The sequence below is a fragment of the Drosophila navojoa genome, chromosome 2, assembly GCF_054131105.1.
Source record: "Drosophila navojoa isolate 15081-1374.11 chromosome 2, UAZ_NAV_1.0, whole genome shotgun sequence".
NCBI lineage: Eukaryota > Metazoa > Arthropoda > Insecta > Diptera > Drosophilidae > Drosophila > Drosophila navojoa.
Genome location: NC_142890.1, coordinates 11142382 through 11164668, shown reverse-complemented (window position 1 = coordinate 11164668; position 22287 = coordinate 11142382). Strand labels below are relative to the sequence as shown.

Genomic DNA, 22287 nt, shown 5'->3' with positions numbered 1-22287 from the left:
GCGCACGTTTTTAACGGGGCAATGTAAAGGCCGTAAAGACTGCAAAGAACAGTTGGAAAATGCAAACGCAAATGAAAAGAAAAGAAAACTTCAATTCGAAATGACGTTAAGTGACGATTGCCCGCGACGATTGCAGTTTGCTCTTTGCTGTTTAATTATCACACTGGATTGCTTTATGGCAATCATTTCTGTATTTGTTGTTGTTGTTGCTGTTGATCTGTTACGCATGAGTTGAGCTGCTGCTGCTGCTAACTGTTAACATGACAGCTATATTCGGCATTGGCATTGGCTGACGACCCCCGCCTAGCGCCCAACCACAAATCAAATAGTGAAATCTGCCCGCCTGGCCACGCCTCCGTTACCAGCCAGTCCAGTGCAACATTTTTTTTTGCGCTATTTACTGTCAGGTTTATTTAAAATTATTCATGTCACGTAAAAGTACAAGTATAGTAATTCCATGAAAGGTGTAACAATTTTTACTAGCATTACAAACGAATTCCGTATAAAATTTGTGCTAACAAAATAATAATATATGTATGTGTGTATGCGTGTAAGTATAAATAATATGTAAAGAAGATGTAATTGGGCAAGTGACTAGCAAATGAAACTGAAAATCAATTAAACTAAATATGTATAGGTATATATCATTGCAGTGACTCAGCAGTTCCTAGCTCTGATCCCGCTGACTATGAGAATCTCTTCGATGTGTAGCCGCTGCGCACGTTGCTTGTAGTCGCCGATCTAACGGTCGTTCGGCTCGTTTTTGTTAGTGTGGCATCACTGTTGCTGTTCTTGGTGGTTTCTGTGTTGTTGTTGTTGTTGTTGCTGCTGCTGTTGCTGTTGCTATTGCTGGTGGTGGTGGTGCTTTTAATGGTTGTGATGCTGCTGCTGCTGGCGCTCATCGTCAGCGGACGACGCGGCGGCATCCGCTCATTGACAGCGTCCAAGCCCTTCGCCTCGGCAAAGGAATGAATCTGAGAGGCTGCGGTCAGTCCTTGCAGTGCTGTCGAACGGGATACGAACAATTTATCATTAGACCAGCATTATAACATGATGTAAATATATAAATGTATTACATCACTCTGTCAACTATATACAAAGTTAATGGTAGCTCACAACTCTAAAGTGGTTCATTATTTTATCATTTTATATAGCGTATGTTATCTGAGGTAGGACATTTACAAGTTTCCATTTTCTATGTTCTATGTTCTATGTTCTATGTTCTATGTTCTATGTTCTATGTTCTCGGTCCAATGTCGATGTTCTATGTTTTATGTTCTATGTTCTATGTTCAATGTTCTATGTTCTCGGTCTAATGTCGATGTTCTATGTTCTATGTTCTATGTTCTATGTTCTATGTTCTATGCTCTATGCTCTATGTTCTATGTTCTATGTTCTATGTTCTATGTTCTATGTTCTATGTTCTATGTTCTATGTTCTATGTTCTATGTTCTATGTTCTATGTTCTATGTTCTCGGTCTAATGTCGATGTTCTATGTTCTATGTTCTATGTTCTATGCTCTCTGTTCTATGTTCTATGTAGTATGTTCTATGTTTCGTTGCTTTGTTTTGGTTTCCTCACCCTCTTTGAGTGAATCACGCCCACCAGACAGCGCGCCCATTGGCAATGCGCCCGTGGGCGTCAGGCCCTTCAGTTTCAGCACGCTCTCCGACTCTTCCCTGCAAGGTGTACGACAGTTAATATGCTTAAAGACCAGGTTACATGAGAATCTCTGCTCACCTCAGAACCGAAAAGACACGCGACATTTTGCCAATGGCGCGTATTTTGTTGCGAATTATCTCCTTGCGCAGCGCCGACATGGAAGCTGCGAATACGTAGAGCTCAATTAGTTGGGTTAATTCAAATGAAAAGCCATCCAATCATCTATATACATATATATACAGCTATATACATTTTAACAGCATATCTAGGCAACTCTGGTGCGGGCGCGCGCTCGACAATATTCAGGCAAAGCTTTGTGCCAAAGCTGATCAAAGCTGTGCAAAGCTCTCTCGCAACACGGAGCTTACCTGGCTTACTGGGCGTATTATTGTTATTGTTATTATTATTCACTGTCGCCGGCACGAGCACAATTTTCTTGCGCAGCTCTACGTACGGACGCACCAAAATAGCCCACATCCCAACAGCATCCCACAAACAGGGGGCGTGTTTATTCAGTGGTCGGTTGTTTGGTTATGTGTTGTTGTTGTCGATGTTGTTGTTGTTGTTGAAGTTGTTGTTGGTTTTATTATTACATTTTGTTTTTTGTTTTTGAAAATAATTTGTGGTAATATTAGATTAGTAATTGTTGGTGTGGATTCATTGCTTTGAAATACATTTGCAGAGGGTATTTTCCTTAATATGTAAATTTGATTAGAATCATATTATCCTCTTATCAAGGCGAATGCTTAAAGTCTGAGGTCTTACTCTTCCAGTTGAGATATAGCTACATATATAGAATAAACTATTCGATTCAACATTTATGGAATTAGCTAGAGTGCATTTGAAATTCTATTAAATGCTCTATTTTTATCTGATCTTACCTAGATCTGAAACTCATTAAATATAATAGCCTAATAAATATGATTTAAGTAAACTGTTTATTACAGAATCAAAGTTCTGTAGTCCTTCTCTTATATGCCTATACAAATTTTATTTGATTATATTCCAATAGAGCCATGCAAGGGTTCCTTCCGATTTGGACTACTCCAACACATATATTATATGAAAAACCTCTTACAATAATAGCATACCACTGCAAAGGCATTTCGATATCGGTCTGCCGATAAAAATTGTTGTCCGTGTTGTATTGTGTTCAGCTACTATGGTGCATACGACATTAAACATACATATATATACACACACACACATATACACACACTTACACAGGCACATCAATGGTATTAGCTGATATACATACCCTCCTCCAGCTCGTCATCGGGGCCTGCGACAAGCTCGTCGTCGGAGCAAATGTTGAGAACATTAACCAGCATCTCCGTGACCTAGGATAGAATGTGGTTTTCGATTGGAATGAGTGTTGCTTGACTTGGCCCGGACAAGGGCATGGGCGGGCGAGAGGGGAGGCTCACCTTTTCGCCAACAAAGGGCAGGGACCAGGTGAAGACATCCATGAAGTTGGGCAGCCAGTAGGGATGCGGCGAGCAGTTGAATTGTCTTATGTTCATCACGTTGTTCTCGTACTTGAGCACAGCTGCCTTTTGTCAAATGTTGACGATGCGTTTGGACAAAAATTGTTGCGAAAATATGAAAAACAGAGAGAGCCAAACAATATTTACGGGGGAGGCAAGACGGGCAAGACAAATAAAAGAAAAATACTCGATCTATAACAAGCGCAGCGCAGTGCAGCTAACGATTTCTTGCTGTTGTTGTGTAATTTAAAAATAGCCAACGACGAGCGAACAAATTCAAATATACAAATGCGGCTAAATAAAGTTGATCGTATTGGCCAAGTCATACCTTGTTGTTGTAAACATCCAGATAGTTGGGCGCCGAGAAGATGGTGATCAGCGAGGGGAAGCCCGTTACCTGATTTTTCCGATACATGCGATAGCTGCAAGTAAACGAATTGATTTCAGAAAATGCCCAAGTCTAAACTTAAACAATCCAACGATAAATAATCAAATCGAATATTAGATAGTTTCAAAAAGGAAAGCCTTACCCCGCATCCTGAGCCTCGTGCGCCCGGACTATGGAGAGCAGATTGTTCTTTTGCAGAAACTCACAGCAGGCCGCGTAGCTGAAGAAATAGGAACAGCCGCGCACCGAATTGTGTGAGAAGAACTCGGTGGTCTTCTCGTTGCCAAAATCCTCCAACGGATCGGACCATAGCAGATCACACATGGGCCCATAGGCGGGCGGCTCCCTGAATCGATTCAGCTGCAATTCGCCCAAACGAGACCAAAACAAAACGAAACGAGAACCAACAACAATTTTGACAGACGATTGTAAACATTTCAGCGAGACAGTCGACTGCCAAATTTATTACCGTCTTGATGTCGTCGAGTGTGAAAATCTCGGGCGATAGACCGCCGTGTATGCACAGAAACTGTTGGTTGAGCAGCGCGGCGAGGGGCAGGCAATCGAACGCTTCCATGCACGCATCGTAAATACTTTCCGAATATTTAATAATGCCTGCAATGCCAAATGGATCGAAAACACAATAAGCAATAAGCAAAAATACCAATCAGGTGTTTGAGATTTATGCACTTCTTGTTGCTCTTATAATGACAGTAAGATCAACATAAGAAGTGCTAATATCTGTCTATCAATTGGCCCGAAAAATCTTGACAAACTTAAAGAGTTGTATAATATTGAATTAAGGATTGTAGCAATATAAGTTTGTCTGGAAATTTTGATAGAATGATTCGAGTGTAAGATGTATAAGAATTAGAAGGAATGATTGTTATAACAGGCCAATGGGTATATTTCTACTATTGTGCTAAAATTCCCATCATAATGTTACTAACAGTATCAACTAAAGTTCTGGAGTAGAAAAGTAGACTAGACAGTTGTCTCACTCTAGCACATGAGACCAAACGGAGAGATCCACTCGAGCAGAATCTGATATATGAGACAGTTGAATAATTGATACTGGGAACAAATGAAGCGAATGCTACAGACCAATTTTGCCAATAGATTTATATGCATAAAAATAACTTGATTCTGATAAATGATAAAGTGATTATTGATGCAAGAGCAAGCAAGATAACAGCATTATCTCTACAAGTGTAGAAAATCTAAAGTTTTTCCATTAAATCAATAATTTCTTTCACTTATCACTAATGAATCTCCTTTGTCATATTTCCCGCCTCATTTCTACTCACACTCCTGTTTAAAGGTGAAGTATTCCGTTAGGTGGCGGCACTCGTGATTGCCGCGCAGCAGCGACAGCGTGTCGGGATAGGTGATCTTCAGGGCCCACAGATAGAGCACACACTGTGTAAAGTGCAGAGGGAGAGTATTGCATAAGTTATCTATATAATTAGTTCAACAGCACGGCACTCACTCACCTCAATGCTGAAGTAGCCCCTGTCCACGTAGTCGCCCAGGAAGAGGTAACGCGTGGTAGCCGGCGGGCCGCCAACCTCGAAGAGCTTAACCAAATCAAAGAACTGACCGTGAATGTCGCCGCAGACGGTAATTGGAGCCTCCACATCGATCATGTTCTTCTCCTCGCGCAGCAGATCGGCGCCCTCGTTGATGATGCGCAGGGCGACGGATTCCTCGATGCGGCCCTCGAGCAGAAAGTGCTGACGCAGCACATCGAAATTGGGCTTGCCCGTTTTGGGATCGTCGTAGACCTCGGACATGGTCAGTTTGTGTGTGGGCGGCAGGGGCACATCTAAATAGCAGCAGCAATTGAATTAATTAGTTTATATATACACACACATTGCGTATACGCAATGTGCAACGTCTGATATAGATTGCAGTTTATGCGAGTCTGTCTGTGTGCGTGTGTTTTCATATGCATGTGGGTTAACGAGCTGCAGCAACTTATCGCCAATATTTGGCTTGGCTAAGCTGCCAGATTTACGAGGCCCGCTACATCTGCTGCTAGCGGCGGCATCTGCCAGGGGTAAATGCACATGAATTCTCTACGCTAATTACGAAAATTTTGAATGAGTGAATATAAAAGTCGCACCTTGATTGGCACACACAAAAACAAACACGCACACACATACGTCCGCACACGATTTCAGATTGTCTTCATCGAAATGTTCAAATTACCGCGCATTATGCCAATAAAATGCCAATATTGTCTACGGCCCAGATGCTGTACATAATGACTGCCAAAGCATTTTTTCAATTTAATTAAATATTTATTTATTGCAACACGTTTCATTCAGATTATGTTTTATGCAACATTAACTGCTCACGTTTGCTGTATCAAATATTTTTGGACCGTGGAAGTAGAAGTGAGAAATTGAATGTCAATTTATTGATAGTTTATTTTTAATTAATATCTAGCTCAGATCTTTTAGAATAAAAGGGAAAGAGAGAGAGAGAGAGAGAGAGGGAGGAAGAAAGAAAGCAAGAAAGAGAGAGAGTGAGAGAGAACCAGAGAGAGAGAGAGAGAGAGAGAGAAAGTAAGAGAGAGCAAGAGCGACAGATAGGGAGATAGACAAAGAAAAATAAAGACAGCGAGAAAGAGAGACACAGAGATAGAGAGAGAGATATTGACAAAGGTATATGTATGTTAATTGTTTGATATTTTATATATATATATACTCCAAGTAATATTTATATAAATAATAATTTATATATATTCTCATCATTTATTAGCATAAATCATTCTCTTATTGAGAGTATCTCAAAATGTTCGATGACATTTATACATAAAACTAAAAATATATTTAGACTATCGAAATGCGGAAATTGTCATTAGAAATGGGAAACTTGACAAATTTTAAATTACTTTGAAATGTTTATTTGATTTCTGACGTTTGTCGATTTATTACACTCAACATCAATAAAAATTCGAAACTGCATCATGAAAATTTGACTGAGGTTGACTTGAAAATGTATCGTATAAGTATTTGGAATTCAAATGCAAGTCTACAGTGAATAAAAATGATTTTGAAAATATAATACAAACACATTTTATAGAATACTAAAACCATATAAAGATATTTTTTTATTGAGAGACTTCATAGTCAATAAAAGAATTTAAGCACATTTTAAGTCCATCAAGAGGCAGTTTTAATACATTTTTGCAAGGCATGTAAATGTTAGTAGGCTTCTTATTATATATAGCTGTACTATTTTTTAGATAAAATATCATTAAAATTTTATATAATTTGAATTTAATTAGTCTACTATATACTAGCATCTGGCAGTTGCAGTAGATACAATTTACGACCTAAGCTAATGAAGAATGGCTTTTTATTGATTGTCATAAAGGTTCTATGAATGATGATAGCAATATCTTTAAGGTATGTTTGTGGTAGAGCTTTGGGGCAGTGCTAAGATCATGTAAGTAGTATGAATTATTATTGTTTCGTACTGTACCATCGACAATGCGTTCCCTCGTCTTTGTGTATTGCATTTTCTGTCTGCTGCCGCTCCCCGTTGCATCTGTTGTTGTTGTTGTAGTTGTTGCACTTGTGTTGGATGACTTTGTTGTTGCTGATTTCGTAGTTGATTTGGTTGTTGTTTTGTCCGTGGTGCTACTTTTGGACAGCGACGATTTTCTCGTCAGTGAACTTCGCGTCGTCGTGGACATTTTGCCCCTATATTTATTAGGCTTTTGTTCTTGCTATTGTATTATGAATATATTTTTTGTGTATATTTCAGTTGACTTTTTTTTGCGTACACCAAAAAATTCACAATTTTATTAGGTTTTTTTGTTCACTTTGTTGTTGATGCAAAATATTTTGGCTAATTTTTTATAATTCTTTTTTATTTGTATTTTTAATATGGGATTTTATGACACGAATTTTTGTTTGTGCTTTTAACGCTGAAAAAGTTAGTGAGCGCTAAAATTAAAAAAAAAAAAAAAACGAAAACAAAATTATTTGCTTTTGGCTGAGACACAAACACAACACTCACACACACGCACACACATTAACATATACCTATACAAACAAGCATGTGTGTATGTATTTATGTATATATGGGGCAATAAATAAAATTTGTTGTTATTTGCTCTATGTGTATAAATATATATGTATATCTATGCATATGTATAATTTTTTTTATTTATTTATTTATAGCCAGGCACTAGCTATACTTATAGAGATACAGCTCTACTCGACAATGTGTATTAAGACGTATTCACGGTAGAATATAAATGCCTGGCAATTAATATATCAATTTTGTGCAATTATTCACGAAATTTATTAACTTTTTCAAAGAATCTATTCACAGATAGAGCGCACTTGGCATAGCACTGCTTAAGAGCTGATCCGTATAATCGCTCGGCACTCGATGCTAATTAGATGAACGACAGGAAGAGCGCGATTATTTTGTAGACATTATATACTAAATATTATATTTATTTTTATTTTTTCCATATCATATATATATACAGATGACTTTTGTCACACTTTTGCTGCTAATCCTTGTGCACACTAATTGAGCGCGTTCACGTACTGGCATTTCCCACCAAGTTGGCGCGTCGTGATTTCCCTCGATACTGAGCGAAAAGATTTCGTTTTGAATTTTCGCGAAAAGCTAGCAGCTAACCGAATCGTTAGACAACATCAAAGACACATTAAAAACAACGATCGAACGCATCGACAAATGGCGAGAGGCCGCTCGGCTCTATCGTCCACCGACGGCGTCGCTGTCGACGCAGCTGCCCTTGACAGCGGCGCTGCCACTGTTAAAAATACTAATCAAAAAGAAGAAATCCTCTCTTCTCTTGCTGTAGTAGCACTATTTACAAATGTCTTATTTATTGGGTTAACGTGACACACGCGAGTAAAAAACAGAAGAGCCACAACAAATGTTGTAGTTTTGACCTCCATAAACAAAAAGCGCTGCGATCCTCCAAGCAACATCCGTTGCTAACGATCCGCACTCTCAATGTTTTTATACCCTGAACCCATTGAAAATGGGAAATCAGGGTATAATGGTTTTGTTAAAATGTATGTAACAGGCAGAAGGAGGCGTGGCAGACCCCACAAAGTATATATATTCTTGATCAGGGCGACGAGCTGAGTCGATTTAGCCCTGTCCGTCTGTCTGTCCGTCCGTCCGTCCGTCCGTCCGTCCGTCCGTCCGTCCGTCCGTCCGTCCGTCCGTCTGTCCGTATGTTTGAACGCGTCGATTTCAGAAGATATAAGAGCTAGAGACTTCAACTTTTTTTTAAAATGTCCGTATATATCACGCGGATATCGAGTTTATCACTAAAAAACGATAACTCATTCCGATACTTTTTTATCGATAAAAAACCTTATCGAAGATCAGTTAAAAAATTATATCTCCTACATCTTTCAAGCTACAGTCTCCAAATTTAAAATGTATATTAAGACGCATGTCATACAATTTCGGTTTGTGTTAAAATTTACCCCCCACCCCTAAATCCACCCCCTCACCCTCATCTTTGTAAAAGTCGTATATCAAATACTAGAGACTTGTGATTCGGTATACACATACATTTTAACATTATGATTACGTTCTGAAAGTTTCATTACGATCGTACGTCTAGAAATTAAATTATTCAACAAATAAGTTCTCATAATATTGCCAACACTGCAGCGCAACCCAAGCGAAATCGCCTGTATATGTGAGTGTGTGTGTGTGCGTGTATTTGTTTGCATGAGTGCGTGTGTGGGTGCTAATTATTATTGAAATATCAGTTGCTTGTAGGGTTCAGGGGATCTCGTAGTCGAGCAGTCTCGACTAGAGCTTTCTTACTTGTTCAACTTGACCGTGAGTCGTTGCGAGACGTCGTCGTCCTCTGTCTGTCTGAATGTCTGTCCATGATAATATATATATTGATTGTGTGTGTGTGTGTCTGTGTGTGAGTGTGAGCGCTCGGGCCAGAAATTGGGCGCCGATAGGTGGGTGTCGCTATAATTATACAAAGTCTTGACTTTGTGCGCGCCTCGTGCAAAAAACATGTGCATATGTATGTGTATCCTAAGCACTCAAACACACACACTCTCACACACAACCACATTTATATTTCATCTGGTGTTCTTTTGGAATATGCTGCTTAATTACTCGCCGGGTTGCTCGGCATCCGCACCGAGATCAGCAAATATTATTATTCTAAGGCTTTCACTACAGACAGTAAAAAAATTTACATTTGTTCTCACTTCCGCTATAATTGAATGGAATTGCAATTGGAAGAGCAATTTAGAAATCGAATCTTGTGCAATGAAAAATCGTGTAAATAAAATACTTAAATTAATATTACAATTAAAGTATTGTATAGAACTAAGTGATAGATAGATAAAAATGAAATGGAAAATACCTCTCTTCAATCATAAACAAGTTGATAAGTTGGGCTGACAAAATATTCAAAATATAATAAATTGATTTATTTATAGAATTTATTTACTATAGACAACATTTACTATAGAAGTAAAAAATGTATAAAAATAATAATATATTAATTTTATAAATATTTAAGTCTTTCACCTATTAATAATTTAAAATAAAATAGTTTTAAAAAATATTTTATGTTAAATAGCTAAATAGACAAAAAATATATATAAATATATAAAATAAAATAAAAATAAATAAATAAAATAAACAAAATAAATAATGATAATAATTATGATAATTGGAACATACTAATATTGGTTATAAGTATATAAAATAACTATCCCAATCAATCAATAAAATAACTATTCCAATCATAGTGTATTTTATCGTCTGCTTGCTGAACTCTTTAGTTTTGAAAGCAATTTCATGCAAATTTTATAAACAGCGACAACATAAGCTGAGAAAGCGTGGCGATATTTTAATAACACTTTCGTGCTGCTATTGTTGGTGATCTTGTTGTTGTTGCTGTTGTTCTGGTGGCAGTCATTGGTTGTTGTTGTTATTGTTGTTAGTGCTGACAGCTCTTGATGGTCAATTAATATGTGTTTATACCCAGCGAATTTCTCTCTCGTCAGCCAAGAAATGTGCTGACAACTACAGCAAATGACATTTGCTGAGGTATCGATAGCACAATTCGTAAGATCTTAGCGGATGCATTCCAAGGGTCTCTGAGAGAGCATTTGACCGTTGCTGGCCGTCGACACAAAGTTCTATATACACTGAGATTTATTTATATACAGATGCCTAAGTATATAGAAATACTCCAAAAAGCAGCACGAATATTTTTTTTAAATAATTTATTTTTGACAATCTTTTGTGTTTATTTTTTATTTAACATTTTTTTTTTTTAATTTTTTTTTTTTTCTTTTATTTTGGCATTGTCTGCGGCTTTGTCTACACATTTGCACTTATTATGATTCTTTGTATATGCGTAGAGGGTGGAGGGCCCGTGGGGCTTGGATGGATAGCTTTGGCACTGCTCACTGTCTTATATACTTATTTATAAGTATTTATTTTTATAGCCACAAAAATGTTGCCAGCATTTCTTAAACGCAATTAGAAGAAGGGGCTCCCAATGTCGTTGTTATACCCTGTGCTTATTGAAAATGGGCAATGGGGGATATAAGTGTTTTGTGATCATATTTTTGGTGGGCGTGATTGAGGGCAGTGACACTTATTTAATTTGCAATCCTGATTGCTATTGGCCACAGATTCAATGTAAACTATCTGAGTGGGTCTTAATTAGTGCGTAAAAGCAAATGGGACTATAGAATAGATAAAGCCTAGAACATTGTAAGTAAAAGTGTTAGATTAATAATTAATAAGTATAATAATCTATAAGAGATTAGTTTTCATCCAAATCTTGGATATCATTTGTAGAAAATAGGCATAAATTGATAATAAGCTCAAGTCTAAGGATATCTAGTTCAATGTCTGAGGGTTCATAGAGATATTTATTTATTTTTATATCAAATAATATTGATATCTCCTTTTGCTATTAAACCGTAAATAAACTAATTTATACAGATGAAGCCTTCGGGTTGGCCACATAAATACTTTAGTATTCCATATCAATGCATAGAATTTATACAAGGTATCTTCCTGTCAGACATTGATAACTTCGAACACACTTACTCGCTGTTGTTGCTGTTGTACCTTAGGCACTGACCACCCATTGGCCAAACGGTGCGCACTTGAAGACTCATCTTGAAGCCATTTGTATGTATGTGATTAATTTGAGCACAAGCTAAATTGATTAGAAAAATGTTTTGTTTGGTCGTCTGCCATTTCGATGCTGTGGTTAGCGATTCATGTACGTACATACACTCACATACACATATATGCAGCGGGTACACAATATGTGGGGCACTCTATTGCTAACCAATTTTGTTGCCTAATTTTGTGCAAAAAACAAAAAAAAAAACATGATGGGCTAAAATATTTGGCTGTCGCGCTGAGTCAAGTTGGTCGCATATCAAAGTTGACACTTGTACAATTCATTTCAGCACATGTTTTGCATTTCAATTTGAATTTCAATTTATATTTTTGTTTATTTTTGAAAGTATACATTGTACACACAGCGCGTATGCTTGGCCACTAAAATATAGTACTTATTTATAATGCAATGTTTTTTACTGCTAACTTTTGGCTTCCTGGCTTATAAACAAACCAACATCGGCAGCAGAAGCAGAAGCAGCGGCAGAGAAACTGAAAATAGAAAAGATAATATTGACAAGTAGCAAAAACAATTCATTCATTGTTTAAATTTGTTATTGTGTGTGGGTGTGTGCGCGCGTTTTGGCATTTGAATTACCTAGACAATTTGTTTAGCCTCATGTTAAATTATGCGCTGGCATTGCGTAGCTATTGCTGCTAAATTACATTTGATTGACTGAACGTTTTTTATTTTGAGATTTACAATGTTTAACGTTGCGCGTGAATTCTCAAAACTATATGCTGCCAATTAGCCACATATATATTTACATAAATATTTATGTACAAATTAACTATAATTAGCTGCTTAACATAGCCGCAAGCTTTTACATTTGCTTAGCGAGTGCGGCCACCGCTGCGTAGAGCTTTCTGTTAACGTAACAGCTATTTAAGCCTGCGCTCTGTTAACTTAACAGCGCGCGAGTTGCTAATGTTGTTTTTTTGGCTGCCTGTGCTCTGTTTGCGGCCGCCATTTTATAAATTGATAAAGTTTACAGTTATCATTGTTTATGTATCTTTGGGCCATGTGTTTCAGCCTCTTGACCCGCTATCATTGTTATCCCTGCCATACAGTTTTCCTTTGCCTTTTGTTTGTTTGGGATTTAGTAAGAAAAAAAACGAAATTTTAGATACGAAAAAAAGCTATATAAAATTATGTCGAATTGATTTATTGACTTAGTTATTTAGGTTCTCATAGACTTTATTCGTTGCTGCTGTTGTTGGTGTACCTAGCCCGTTTTGGCCAGGGTAAAACCTTTTTTCGTCTCGTCCCCCCCTTTTGTTTTTGTTCCCTTGTAAGTTGGCAGCTATAACAAGGGCCCAAGACCCAGTGCAAATATTTAGTTTTCATTTATGCGTTTTTCTTTTGAACGCTTTTCGCTTGCTTGGACCCATTTAAGTCTAACTCGATTTGCGCTGCGAGTAAATAAATATTTAAAAAATAACAAAAATTCCACTAATTGAAAAGCATCTGAGCTCGCAATATTTGTTAGCCGGATCCAAAGTTGCTTCGGGGATTTGGTTTTCATATTTAATGAGGATTAGTTATAAGGGAATATATGTATATATATGAATATGACTATGAATATGTGCTATTTATTTGGGCAAACAGTTTATTTATATATTTATCATAATATACTTATAATATATATCTCATAATAGTTAAATTAAAATAGCTTTTCAGTATTCCAAGTGTTGCGTCACTCGTTAACTCTGTCTATTATTATGTTGGCCATAATCAGGCAATTATTTTATGGCTCTGATGCGCAGTCATTAACTGACCAATTCAGATTGTGACTGAAAGCTGATGGCTCGATTTTGATTTTGATTTTGATTTTCACCCATCATCATTTTTTTCTCATTCTCGCGTTCATTATGCGCTGCACGTTGCCACATTAATTGACTCATCCACGATTCACTGGGCAGCAGCAGCAGCAGCAGCAGCAGCACCGCCGGCAGCAGCCGCTTTGGGCGCTGCAATCGCTGGGATATCTTTCTGCTAGATTTGATTTATATGGGCTGCAAATTGGCGCTGCGCTATCGGCGCACGTAAATGATTTTCATTTTCCAATCATAACAACATGCGTGCCCGCACTGCCAATCAGCTGGCGCCACACCTCAACACTCACCACTCAGCACTACCCACACTCGGCTACTTACCTGACTTTAACACGTATACAACAACAAAAATAGAAGAGGAAGAAGAAAAAAGAACAGCGTTGCGGCAATAGTCGTTTTGGTTTTTTGTTTTTGTTGCAATCGAGCAAATTGAATTAACATATTGAGCACGTGGGCGAAATTATGGGCCAAAGTGAGCAGGCAAATAGCAAACAGAGGATGTGGCAGGATGTCGATTGTATTCATAGTGGTTGTTGCTGCGGCAGCTGGGTGCATCCTTCAATTATTTATAGCCTCATGCGCGACTTGTTTGCCTTTGTTAATGACGAGGCGAAAGAAAAAAAAAAACGCACAAAGTGCCAACAATTGGTAGCTGCAGCAGAGAATTGCAACAGCAGCCAGCAGAAGGAGCAGGAGCAGGAGCAGTAGCAGGAGCAGTAGCAGCAGCAGCAGCAGCAGCCATAGTGCTCGCAAAAAAAGTTAATTAAAAGTGCAATCAAGCAAGGACGAGGCACCAGGACGACATTTTGCCTGCAACGGCAAAACGACCATGCGAGGCTGAACTTCAAAAACGTGGCTAAAGCGGCCACCCCTTTCCATCAGCCACGCCCACATGGCATACGTATCAAAAATGGTTTGCTGTACGACATAAGCCTTAGCGCAAATACAAGCGCACACACACACACACCCACACTCACACACATAAATTGCTGCAATTATAGGCGTCATAAATTATAAACGTCGACGGCAAACGACAATTGGTGGGGCAACTTGGGCGACAGTCGCTGCTGTGGGCGGGGCAACTATTCGTGGGATGGCAAAATGCTTTTAATTGATTTCCTTGGCTTCGGCTGCCCTTTTCTATCCATTTGGTGTCCTTTGTTTGCCTCAGCCCAGCGCTAAGTATTTGACATCGCTTTTCTTCTGCTTCACTTATCGTCAGTTGTTCGTCTTCTTCTTATTCTTTTTGTATTTCTTAGGTGCAAATCCATAATTGATTGCGTATTGTCCTTTAATATTTCAAAGTGATGCCCTTGGGTCCATAAAGCGCTTCTTTTTCGTTTGAGCTTGAGTAAATGCATTAGCTATTTCCCAACTAGAAATATTTGTGCATATTAGTTAATTAGCTTATTAAATGCATGTTACTGTTTAATTATGATATTTTAGGCTGCTGTTTTTTAAAACTTACAACAAAATACAAGTGAGTCTACATCTAAAATTGGGAAGAAAATAACTTACTTTCTATGAGGTTTTTATTCGATAATAAAATATCGGGAGTAGCTATCGACTTTTGGAGAAAAATTCGATATGCGCGTGATATAAACGGACTTAGGAAACAACATTTCAAGTCTCTAGGTTTTATATCTTTTGAGATCGACGTGTTTATACGTAAGGATGGACGGACAGGGCTAAATTAATTCAGCTCGTCGCCTTGATTAAGAATATATATACTTTGTGGGGTCTGCCACGTCTCCTGCTGCCTGTTATATACCTGATTTCCCATTGAAAATGGGTTCAGGGTAAGTTAATTGAATTCTGTCATAAGTAGTATATAAATTCTATTATAAGTATATAAACTAAACTATAATCCATTCTTAAATCACATAAGGCTATTTCTCATCAACGGGCAATATTTTGTCCCATTTATATTTAATACAAATTTGAGATTCAATTGATAATCCAATAAAATATGACTAATCCCCATCAATAAAACTAAGTTAATTATCTGGTCATTCCAATTGATGCGAAATATTTATTGAGTCAATAAACTGTCAACATGAAATTGAATCTGATATTTATAGGTATGTATGTATGTATGTGTATATCGAGATATATTTATATCACAAGTTTTAGTTGGATTGACAATCCTTCCGGCGGAGTGTCCAGTGTGAGTAGGTCGGATTAATTGTTTTCTTATTGGCTGCACAGCTGTCAAGCCACAAATTAATTACATGTTCAAGTTGATTGAAGATTGATTCATTACAGTGCTAATTAGGACTGAAAAATGGAGTGCTCCTGGTGTATGGGTGGGGAAATAATATCAAAGTTTTCTGTGGAATCGAAGGCGATGTGCCTCAAATACTGTTGACAGGCAACAATATCGGATAATTAGAAACTTTCACCTCGGGCAGCTATTTGACAGTGGGTGCGCCAAGTATTCGCCCAGCCATCTGCGGCCGCCTTCGTAGGCGGCACAACTGGATGGCATAGCCTTTGACCTGGCCACGCAAACACTTGAACGCGCGTGCGTTGAGCGGTTTTCGACATTTTGATTTGATTTCCCGCTGGCTGGTTGGCGCCTGCTGCCAATTAAAAATAACTTAACTGGGCGTTATATAAATTTAATTTTCAAGTTATACGCTTGGGCTAATTTAATCAGCTCGCCCCTGCACTGGCCGTCGTCTGTTTGCCAAGAAAATCATATTTATTTATTAATTGTAATTACATTGGACATCTGGCAGGGAGCATCGAGCAACCACAGTCCAGCAGTTCAACAGCTCAAGTGTAATAGATATTGCAGATACTTGTTGTATGCTTCGACAAGGGTCAAATCGCTTGCGTGGCTTGGCTTCTTATCTCCCTTTCTTTTATTGCTTGTCTTTCGCTCTCACTCTGACTCTCTCTCTCTCTCTCTCTCTCTCTCTCTGTCGCTCTCTCTCTCTCCCTCTCTCTCTCTCTGTGTGTTTTTTACTCTTAGTGCGCATTTTGCTTGGCTACTCACTTGCATTATGGTTTTCGTGGCTTGAGCCATGGCCTTGGGTCTTAAATGGCACAGCTTAAATGATAGCTACAATTTCCAGCCGGACTTGAGCATGTTTCAGATACTCTTGCCTTTCTATCTGAGCTCACCTTATGTAAATTCAGTGTTTAAGTATAATTTATACTCAAAATCAGTCAAAGAATTGGCTGCATTTTTATTTGCACTTTTCACCTTTGTCCTCTGCTTCTGGTCTGTCCTCTATATCTCTTATCGTATCTATAAGTATGCTCTCTCTAACATCTGCTTTGAGTCTATCCTCTACATCCTTTATAAGTATGCTCTATCATCTTTGCTTTAAGTCTGTACTCTGTAGCATTTATATGTATTCTCTCGATCAACTCTAATTTAAAAAAATTTCTATATCTATTAATTCTATACTCTATGTGCTCTATAAGTATTCTCCCTCATGTTATCTCTTTTGGGTCTGTACTCATCATCAGTGTATCATCTATAACATCTGTATCAACTCAATCTTACAAAATTTGCAGCTCTGTCATCATCTCTACGTCTCATTCCTCTAAATTATCTCCATCAAATCAATCATAAGGTGTATAACTTTCACTTATTTATAGAAACACCTATTTCACTTAATCAAATTGCATTCGTTAGTGTATCAGAGATTCGTTCTAATGCAATTACAAATTCATTATATTTTTCCAATTTCGTTTTGGTACACTTAAACTTATCTATGCGAACGAGTTGTGTGCAACTGTCTGTCTCCCTCTCCCTCTCTCCCTCTTTCTCTCTGTGTGTGTGTGTGTCTGTGTGCTGTGCACTCAAGTAACAGCTGCAGATGAAAATTGCAAACGAAACTCAACTTGGCTTTGGCTTGAAGTGCAGGGCAAGCAGCTGGGCAAATGCTCCAGCTTACGGCTCAGTTCAGTTCTCGCCTGGTCTGGTCTGGTACTCTGGTCAGGTTTGGTCATGGGGTCCTTTCGTTCGTGCACAAATCAACATTAAGTGCATGTAACTCATGTAACTGGATAGAGCGTCCCCCCCCACATGCAGCACATGCAAGTGTCAAACTTACATGTTATTGCATCAACATTATTTGCTCTATCACCGACTCTTTCTCATTATGTATAGCTCCATCTCTTTCGGCATGCTCAGCCTCCATCGCCAGCTTCAGCTCAATCTCGATTTAGGGTTCGGGTCTGTCACATAAAAGTGTCAAGTGTGCATGAGGAAAAGAGATAGGTACAGAGTGAGAGAGGGAGATAGAGAGAGAGAGAGAGTGTGTGCATGCGTGCTGGTTTGTTGGTTTATGCTTGCGGTCGATTCGTATTTTGTTATCTTGTTCCAAAAACAGTTTCCTGCAATTTACACTGATTAATTGCATTTCAAATGCTTCGGCCTTGCAGCCGACGCTGGCGTTGGGGTGGCCCGGCTTTGGCTTTTGCGGTTGAGCCGCAGAGAGCAAACAAGCAAATTCATTAGCAAAAGGCTCAAGAACAAAAACGAATTATCGAATGCGAAACAGTTGCTGAACTCGACTCTTGATTCTAGCTGAAAGTGTGGCTCAACTTTTTCAATTTCGTATGCGTTGGCCGCAGAACTAAAACCACCTACATCCAAAGTGCACACACACACAGCCTGACATAACCCACATTACAAGTGGGGCAGATTGAAACAGGGGAGCGCGGCGCATCGACAAAGTGTAACTTTTGGCACAGTTGAACCAACACATTGAAACAATTTTATGCGCTATGCGTGCCCAGGCTACATGAACAGCGAATCGAAGATGAAGCGGCTAGACCTACAGCCAGCCCTAGCTTGCTGGCTTGCAACAAACAGTTAGGGGCAAGCCAGAAGTTGAGCACTGGCCACAACGAGCCCCAGTAACAAAAAAATAAGGGAAGCGCGCGCGAGTCGCTGATGAGCAACCAAGAGATACCCTGGGATCTACCAGAAGGTCTCCGGGGTAGATTGGTATGGATATAAAACTTCTCTGATAAAAGTAAACTTGATTGAAGATATTTATTTACAATAATAATTATTCAAGCGGGCCACATAGAGTGCTATAAGCTCGCCTCCCCATCAGATTAGCCCCTTACCAAACTACCCTCTGCGGCTCTTTGGCAGGTTAGAAGCGTAACAAGTTTGGGGCGCTCTGCACTCGAGCTTTAACTAACAGAAAAGTCAATTGACGCAATCTCTGGCCCCAGCTAGTTCTGGGTGTGGGGTAAATTGCGAGCGTAGTCGTTAAAGCCTGATTTTTATAGACTTTTCAGGTCACAATTTTCAAATTAAAACACAAACTTGAATTGTTAAACCACGCGGTTGGGTGCTTGAACTAAAATCAAATTTGGTTTATCTGATTGAAGCTAGCAGAGTAACCGTTGAACGACTTGAGGGCTATAAGGCAATTGCTATGAGTAAATGATAATGAATATTAAATTTAAGCATTTATGTGCACTATTTTCAATATAATATGTATATAATATAATGTAAAAACTTCTTTGTTTATTTATTTGTTATTTTTGTAGATTTTTACTTTGAGTTTCTGTCACATATTGAGCCTAAACATTTTAAACCGCGAACATATTCAACTCTGTTGTTAGAACAGTTTCTTAGCATGAAGATTTTCCCAGTTTGCTTTCCACATTATTTTCCACTTTTCCAGTTTTGTTGTGCACGGCTCAATATTCATTTTGAATTGCTCTATCAGCCGATCATGATGAAGGCGAAATCATTCCCTGGAGCTAAGGCAGCTTGTCTCTATGAATATATATAACCTGATAACCTACTCGCTCGCTGTATCTGTTGCTGAGTGTATGTGTGTGTGTGTGTGTTGGTGTGTGTCTGTCTAAGGCAAGTAACCTTTATGCTCTACACTTTGCCATGTGCCACATCCTGCGCTTCTGATGGGAAAAGTTTAATAGCTTTCGACAATAAAACTTCAACTATTATGTAACAAAGCAGCAACATTTGCCCCTCGATCGACTCTCAACTCTCCGGCTGGAGTAGGCAATCGGAACGAGCACGAGTACCACGAGCATTGTGGAGCGCAGACCCAGACCCAGACCGAGACTGAGGCGCATACCCAGCCGCCTCTGATGTGGACTTTATTTGAATTGTAGCAGAGGCTACACAGCTAGTTGGCATTAGACAAGCAGCAACAATGAGAGGCACCTGAGGCGCCGCACAGCCTGTGGCGCTGCCCCCCCTCTGCCGGGACTTGCCTTTCCTTGGGGGGGTTTTGGGTTTTTATTGCGCTGCGTCTCATTGCCTTCCAATATTAAATTTTAGCTCAGTTCCTGGGTTAAGCTCAACACTCGAGTGTGTGTGTGGGTGGGGTGATGGTGTGTGTATTTGGCTAGCTGCTTATCAGGCTTTGCATCTGGTTATGTTTATTTTGCGCCTCTTTCGATGGCTCTATTTAGGCCATTATACTGAATGCCCCCATGCATATAATTAAATTTTTGCGCATGTTTATTAAAATTGTTTGGGCAAACTTTTACGAAACTCGAAGCGAGAAATATACGAAATACTCGTAGTGCTCGGCGCACACCTTCCGACACTTAATGAAAAAATTGCTCAAAATAAAAATGAAATAAAACAAATAGCAAAGATAGTCCAGGGTAAACTTGATATATATATATACATATATATATATATTATTTTTTAACTCCAGCATCACTACGGCTGCTTCGTTTGCTTTTCTCTTCGCGCTTTAAAATACTTTTGCTTTTTTTTTTCTTAAGCCTTGACGCAACAATTTGCAATACAAAAGGAAAAAGTCAAATTGATTATAATTGTAAATTGTTGCAGAGCCTTTGTTCCCCAGTGTTTCCAGTGGCTTCATTCGCCAGAAATTCAACAACTTTTCCAACGAATATTGTGGAGCTCGAGTGATAATCAAATTTATTGATTGATTCTTTATCATTTCTTGTGTGCTCGACAATAAATATTCATGAGCTGGACGATAAACAATAAGCTTTGCATGAATATTTATTAATTGATTGAAATACAGAGAAGAGAATGTTTTCTGTGCTCATTATGAATGTGTAAATTTACTGATAAGTTAATATACCAAGTTTAAATTAAGATAAATAAAATAATCAAGAAATGCACATGGAGTTTGTTTCAACTGCCAAACGAAATCCCATATTCCTCACGGCTTAAGGTAATGCAGCGTATACTTGATAAAGAAGCTCCTTAAGTCCGAGCTGAAAGCCAAGTGAAATGGAAAGTGAGAACGGGCATGATTAACAATATTTATGACCTGAGACGCGTGTTTGTCCCCGTTTGTTACAGTGTACATCTAGCCAGTGGGGGGAGTGGGGGGTGGATGTAGGTAGGGGACGACTGGTGGCGGTGTCATTTCAATTTGGCTGTCACTTTGAGCTGAGCGTTGTTGTTGACATCAAATATGCAGTGAGCGTAGCCCGAATGCTCGCCAAGCAGCAAATCAGACAAAAGCACTGCAATGGCAATGGCTACAGCGACAGTAAGAGTAACAGTAGCAGTAGCAGTAGCAGCAGCAGCAGCAGCAGCAGCAGCAGTGGGCGTCATCCGGACGTATCCTTTTAACCCATTTAAGTTATCCATGGCTCGCAGCTGTCACAGTCTAGCAATTTTGTGCTTTTTGTCTTTGCCCCTAAGCCCTGCCCATGTCGAAGGTCATTTGCTGTTGGACGTGTGCACAAACACACACACATACATCCTCACATATACGCACGCAAACATTGCTGTAAAATTTATTGTTTCCCAATATATGCAAAGTTTTTGGCAGCTCCTACAGTGAGCGCCAATGTGAATGTATTGCGGTTGCCGCAATTGAATGTGTCCTGAATGTATGCGTATGTGTGTGTGTGTGTTTGTTTGTGCTCCAGTGTCTGTTATTGTTGTTGTATTTGTTGCCACATTTATTGCCTGATCGTCTGTCAGTCACTGGGGAAATTTCAGCTCTCTTGTTCGCACAAGCAGTTGAACGAACACTCGCCCAGCTTCGCGTCGCTTGCCACACGTGCGCTGTGCCTCGCATGCTGATGCCAGTGGATACTGTTTGCCGCAATGCTGCTCCTAACAATGACAAGCATATTCAAAACGAGCAACACACACACACATAAACACACACGCACACACACAGATACAGAATAATGAGAAGAGCCACAGCATTGCGGACAGAGTGAGGGTAAACTTTACACATTTGCCGCTTTATTTATAGCGTTTGCATACGTAACAGCAGCATGAGAATGCTTCTTTGATTTCAGCTACGTTTATGCGTGCAGAATACAGAATAAAGCATATTTGGCGAAATAAAGAGGTTATTGTTATTCATTTTCCTTTTCCATATGCCAACTAGCAGTCTACAAGGAACATAAAATATTTGTTGAAGCAGTGGATTGATAGTAAAGTGTGAAATTATGAATTATCAGTGGAAGTGTTATAATAAAGGATGTATTTTGTTTATAAGTTAGAATTTTCATTGAGAACTGCTTCCATGACAATGTTTCTTTAGCAAAACTGTTAAGAGTTTTTATAAAATATTTGTTAAATCATGTGAATCAATGAAACCATTTTTAATTATTATGAAATTATTCTTTTTTCTGTGTGTTTTTTTTTCTCTATATATGATAATCACATCAGAAGCAATGCAGAATTAAGACATAGATAAATTGAAACTCAAAGCCTTTGCTTGTCTTATTCAGAGCACAGAAATTGCCATCGACAG

At 38.8% G+C, this 22287-nt stretch overlaps 2 protein-coding genes across 6 annotated transcripts in view; both read right to left on the bottom strand.

The window, feature by feature from the left end:
• Positions 1–439: 439 nt before the first annotated feature.
• Positions 440–8261, bottom strand: CanA1 (Calcineurin A1). Of its 4 annotated transcripts, none has more exons than XM_018112779.3 (13): positions 8068–8259; positions 7031–7497; positions 5032–5363; positions 4846–4957; positions 4008–4153; positions 3681–3898; positions 3479–3572; positions 3091–3216; positions 2922–3003; positions 2032–2109; positions 1742–1826; positions 1583–1680; positions 440–1003 (listed from the first exon to the last, which is right to left on the bottom strand). In XM_018112779.3, exons 2-13 carry the CDS (start codon positions 7242–7244, stop codon positions 687–689), a joined length of 1902 nt encoding a protein of 633 aa, XP_017968268.1. In that variant the 5' UTR covers positions 7245–7497; positions 8068–8259; the 3' UTR covers positions 440–686. The 4 variants fall into 4 exon arrangements, with proteins under 4 accessions (XP_017968268.1, XP_089121586.1, XP_089121587.1 ...); XM_089265460.1 differs by having other exon boundaries at positions 8114–8259; XM_089265461.1 differs by lacking the exon at positions 8068–8259 and adding an exon at positions 7581–7849.
• Positions 2804–22287, bottom strand: part of LOC108659724 (uncharacterized) — a 175826-nt gene continuing 156342 nt past the window's right edge. For both annotated transcript variants that reach the window (XM_018112777.3, XM_089265462.1), the window contains one exon: positions 2804–2881. The gene's annotated coding sequence lies outside the window, so the exon portion shown is untranslated. The remainder of the gene's footprint in view (positions 2882–22287) is intronic.

What these genes read in the sequence shown, in the direction of transcription:
- CanA1 (XM_018112779.3), bottom strand. Translation starts at nt 7,244, where the DNA reads ATGTCCACGACGACGCGAAGTTCACTGACGAGAAAATCGTCGCTGTCC. An exon ending in GAGGGAACGCATTGTCGATG is followed by an intron (nt 5,364 to 7,030) that starts GTACAGTACGAA and finishes GCTGCTATTTAG; the next exon opens with ATGTGCCCCTGCCGCCCACA. An exon ending in TGGATGTTTACAACAACAAG is followed by an intron (nt 3,217 to 3,478) that starts GTATGACTTGGC and finishes ATTTGACAAAAG; the next exon opens with GCAGCTGTGCTCAAGTACGA.